Source organism: Pollachius pollachius (genome assembly GCF_949987615.1).
Source record: "Pollachius pollachius genome assembly, chromosome: 20".
In the NCBI taxonomy this organism is placed as follows: domain Eukaryota; kingdom Metazoa; phylum Chordata; class Actinopteri; order Gadiformes; family Gadidae; genus Pollachius; species Pollachius pollachius.
The window spans coordinates 5003483-5007608 of record NC_136953.1 but is presented as its reverse complement, the minus strand read 5'-3'; the positions used below and the strand labels follow the sequence as shown (position 1 = coordinate 5007608).

Genomic DNA, 4126 nt, shown 5'->3' with positions numbered 1-4126 from the left:
AGCAATTACAAGCCGTTGTGAAAATCACAGGTGGGACTGTCCACCGATGATGTGTGACGGATAGATGAGCAACCTTTGCTAAAGTCCACTGGGTAGGCTTGTAGACTGATCGATCCAGCAAATATCTAGGTGGACACGCCCACCTGTGATGTCATAACAGACAGATTTTCAAAACGGCTTGTAAAGGTTAATCACACCACACCTGGTGGCATGTCGTGGGACCTTTAATTACATGTAGCTGAATTTACTGTAAGTCTATTGGGTTTAAAGCGTCGGCTGATCCGACCACTAGGTATGAGGTAGTGTTGAGCTCCTCAGACTGACTCCATGACCATCGCTGCAGGGTAGGTTCAAGGTTAGTTTAGACCAGCTCCTCCTCCTCCTTCGCCGGCATAGCGATCGATGGCCAGAGTCAGTAGCCAACAGTGTTTTGTGTTTGTTTCCGGTTTATTTCCTCTCTGGAGGAAGTGTGAGGGACAGAGAGAGAGAGAGAGAGACAGAGACAGAGACAGAGACAGAGAGAAAGAGATAGTAGTGAAGAGCGAGAGAGAGAGAGAGAGAGAGAGAGAGACAGAGAGACAGAGAGAAAGAGATAGTAGTGAAGAGCGAGAGAGAGAGAGAGAGAGAGAGAAAATAAGTGGAGAGGCTGTTTTTTTTACAGATGGAGGTGGAGAGCTCAGAGAACATCTACTTAAGTAGGCAGGAGAAGGCAAACCCATGATGTCTGGTCATTATCCTATTTTCTATCGTCCAATATTTCTCATAGTAGTACTTCACTGTATGATTACAAGCCTAGACTGTACCACATCGGCTTTAATAGACTGGCTATGAAGTGGTTAGGGTGTTCGACTCCCAGCCCAAAGGTTCTGGGTTCGATCCCCAATGTCCGCAGGCATCCTTATGCAAGATGTCACCCTACCTGTTCCTTGATAATACGTACCTGTATTCACTGTAGGTCGCTTCCGACACAAGTGTCCAGTAAATTACTAAATAGCCATTATTAAAATCAATAGAGTAGTTTTGGGCACTATAGGCTTTGGCCTTATAAGCTCAGATTTTATGTCATAAAGTATTAATACGTGTTTATCTTAGTTTCAGTTTAAATAACTTTTATTACATAAAATACTGAAAAATAAATACATCATTATTTATTATTTTTTGTCTGTTGTTCTTTACGAGAACATGTGGCGTGGAAGGCAAGTTATAGAAGAGCAATGGCGCCTCCCGGTGGTCGTATTGAAGAATCACAACGGACAAGTTTATAATGCATCGTCTTCTTTTCGCCTTCATTATTTAACTCAAGGCATTTTAACGTAGAGTAAACAATTACCCACATTAACGTGGCTTCAACGAATGAACACTATATTCAGTTACCCAATACCCCTTATCTGAATAGATTCCTGTAGCCTACATAGAAGCAGTGAACTCAAGTTGGCATTACAAAAGAGTAGATTCTCGCACAAGGTTTGTTATATCGGTGATATTTTAGCTCTCTATTTTTAGTATAGTGTGGCACGGCCTGATATTCAAGTACGATATATTTGTGACGGCTTGCAGACGGTTGGCAAGTATCACCTAATCGAATCTATTATGGTTATCTATACTAAAATGTATTGTATGATCCAAAATGCTTAAATCGTAACAGTCTTTAGGCTGAAGTAATGCATTATTAATAGTGTGCGTGTGCGTGTGCGTGCGTGTGTGTGTGTCTTGACTTCTTCTTTGGGGCAGGGTAGCGGCTAGCGGTGTCGCAATTCCTGATTCGGCATCGTAATACCTGTGGTGCAGCGCAGCGACAAATGTCACGGCGCTGAACCACAGGTATTACGAGGCCGAATCGCTTTCCTCGCTCGCAACAGTGACGTCGACGCGTCGGGGAGCGGAAGGCGCCGCGATTGGTCGACAGACTGTCGTCCACTGTACGGTGAGGGTACCGTGCGAAAAACAAGACGACTGAAGACACCACAAAAACAACAACCACGGTCAACTCGGACCACAACATTTCCACTTTTGGGAAAAGGGAAAGCACGATAAAGACTGCGGGTGAGTGAAATAATTTTACATTGGACTATCGCGTCCTTTAAACTACCCCGCAACAGCACCTACCTCCCCGGGTAGACTTCTTTGTCCTCCCTTTAGTCAACAACAACACAACACACCCTTTTCGGCTTCGCTAAGCGAACGGGACCCCTACGAAAGGGCGGGTGTGTAAAGGGATCCGATCTAAGTCTCATCTATCTCATCACTAACCGGTTATCTCGCCGGTTGTCCACCCTTTGTACCGGCAGACCGGAGGAGATAGCGCACCTACATCGTGTTTACGGTAGTCTCGGGTTTGTTCTGAGTTGTCTCCTGGCGAATTTGAACCATTCCTAAGGTTGCCTCTCGTGTTGCTTTTTGACCTTTCTAAGCCGGATTCAACAATTAAGTTGACCCCTGCGACTTCGTCTTGCTTTAATTGATTAATTTGTTATTGGATTAAGGGGATTTAATGCATAAAGGCAGGTAGATCCCAGGCTCTGTGTGTATGAGTGTGGATCGGAAAAGGGGTGACTTGTTGTGAAGCTAGAGATCTTGTTATTGATACTCCTCCTAAGGTATACATTTGTTTTCAGATGTCACGATGGCCTCATCGTTTTCCATATCAGACGACGAATCCGAGACCTCTGAGGAGTTAGAGGGGCGAGGATTTACACTTCAGGCACCCAGCTGGCACCCTGCCATGAGACCGGCAGGTAAAGTCTCCATGAACGGAGAAGTCTTAAGTTGGTCGATTCAATACAGTTCTCAAGTTCTGGATTGCTCCATTTCATTCAACCTTCTTTTTTATGCTGGTTTCATCCTCGTCCTTAAAGATAGAGAACGACTGTTGAATATGTTTCATCCTTCTGACATTTGTATTGTCTCTCTAAAGTCGGTTTGAGGAATGTTGGCTTGAAGGTAACATGGCATTCTCTCTCTCTCTCTCTCTCTCTCTCTCTCTCTCTCTCTCTCTCTCTCTCCCTCTCCTCTTAGGGGGCGGTCGTACTCGGGGGAACTCGGAGTCCCATGTTTCCTACGTGGACCAGGAGTTCCGGGCCGGGGAGGGGGAGGCCGTGGGGTCCGGGGAGGGCACCCCGTTCCGGAGTCGCTCGCAGTCTGCTCCGGCGGCCTTCTGGGCGGCCAAGAAGTACGGCCGGCAGCTCCGGAGGATGAGCGACGAGTTCGACAGCTGGCTGGACAAAGGGGTGAGGAGACGGGGGAGGGAAGAGGAGGAGGGACGCACGGAGGGACGACGACGGCGGCAGCCGGCCGGAAAGAGGGATAGGACGATGGAGGGAGGGTCATGGGGGAGGAAGGGATGGAGGGAGGAAGGGAGGGATGGTTGGATGGAAGGAGGGAGGGGGGCCATGGAACACTCAAGCCACCGCATACACTCGCTGCCCTAATACACCTTAGACAGTGGACTTTGGGGGTTTGGGAGCCTCCAGCAAATAGCATATATAAACGTGATTATAAATCTAAAGGAAACGGCCGTTGTTTTGACATGTACCGGTGTTTATCCGCCCCAAATCCCACCCTGCAGGAGATGCGGAAGGTGAAGAGCGCCGGCTCGGCCGGACAGATGTGGCTCTCCCGCAGCTGGTGGAGCAACCTCTTCAGCCACCAGGAGACGGAGGTGGAGAACAGCGCCCTCCACCCGGAGAACCAGAGTAACCGCACCGAGTAGGGGGAGGCAGAGGGGGGGGCCGAGAGATGGGGGTGGGCGGTTGACATGGATGGTTGGATGGAGATTTTTTTTTTTTTTTTTTTTCTATCGGGAGGGAGGAGGAAGAGGTCTGATGGTCCGATGGGAGTCAAACAGACGGAATCTGCACCGATGCTTTTAGAAATGGAAATAATTTGGTGGGGCTGAAACAGTAGAGTAGGTTGGCCTTTCAGAACATACAAGTGGCAGAGACGTTTCCTTGTTTCTGTCTGCGTTGTCAGGACTCGATTCTAGTTAACTAACTACATCACTGATGTAGAATTTAGCATCCGTCATCAATCTTTTGTCAATCCTTCCCGCAAACTGTTAAATCGGCTGTTATTAGCAAGCTACCTGCTAGTTACTAGGGGGTCATCCCTATGTTCCCCAGGTCCTATG

At 47.9% G+C, this 4126-nt stretch overlaps 1 protein-coding gene across 1 annotated transcript; it reads left to right on the top strand.

Moving 5' to 3' along the window:
* Nucleotides 1-1905: 1905 nt before the first annotated feature.
* Nucleotides 1906-3709, top strand: LOC307091284 (bcl2-associated agonist of cell death-like; the record flags this gene model as incomplete). The annotated part of the gene is made up of 4 exons (XM_079758233.1): nucleotides 1906-2043; nucleotides 2616-2735; nucleotides 3016-3227; nucleotides 3566-3709. Exons 2-4 carry the CDS (start codon nucleotides 2624-2626, stop codon nucleotides 3707-3709), a joined length of 468 nt encoding a protein of 155 aa, XP_079614359.1. The 5' UTR covers nucleotides 1906-2043; nucleotides 2616-2623.
* Between the last annotated feature and the right edge of the window lie 417 nt (nucleotides 3710-4126).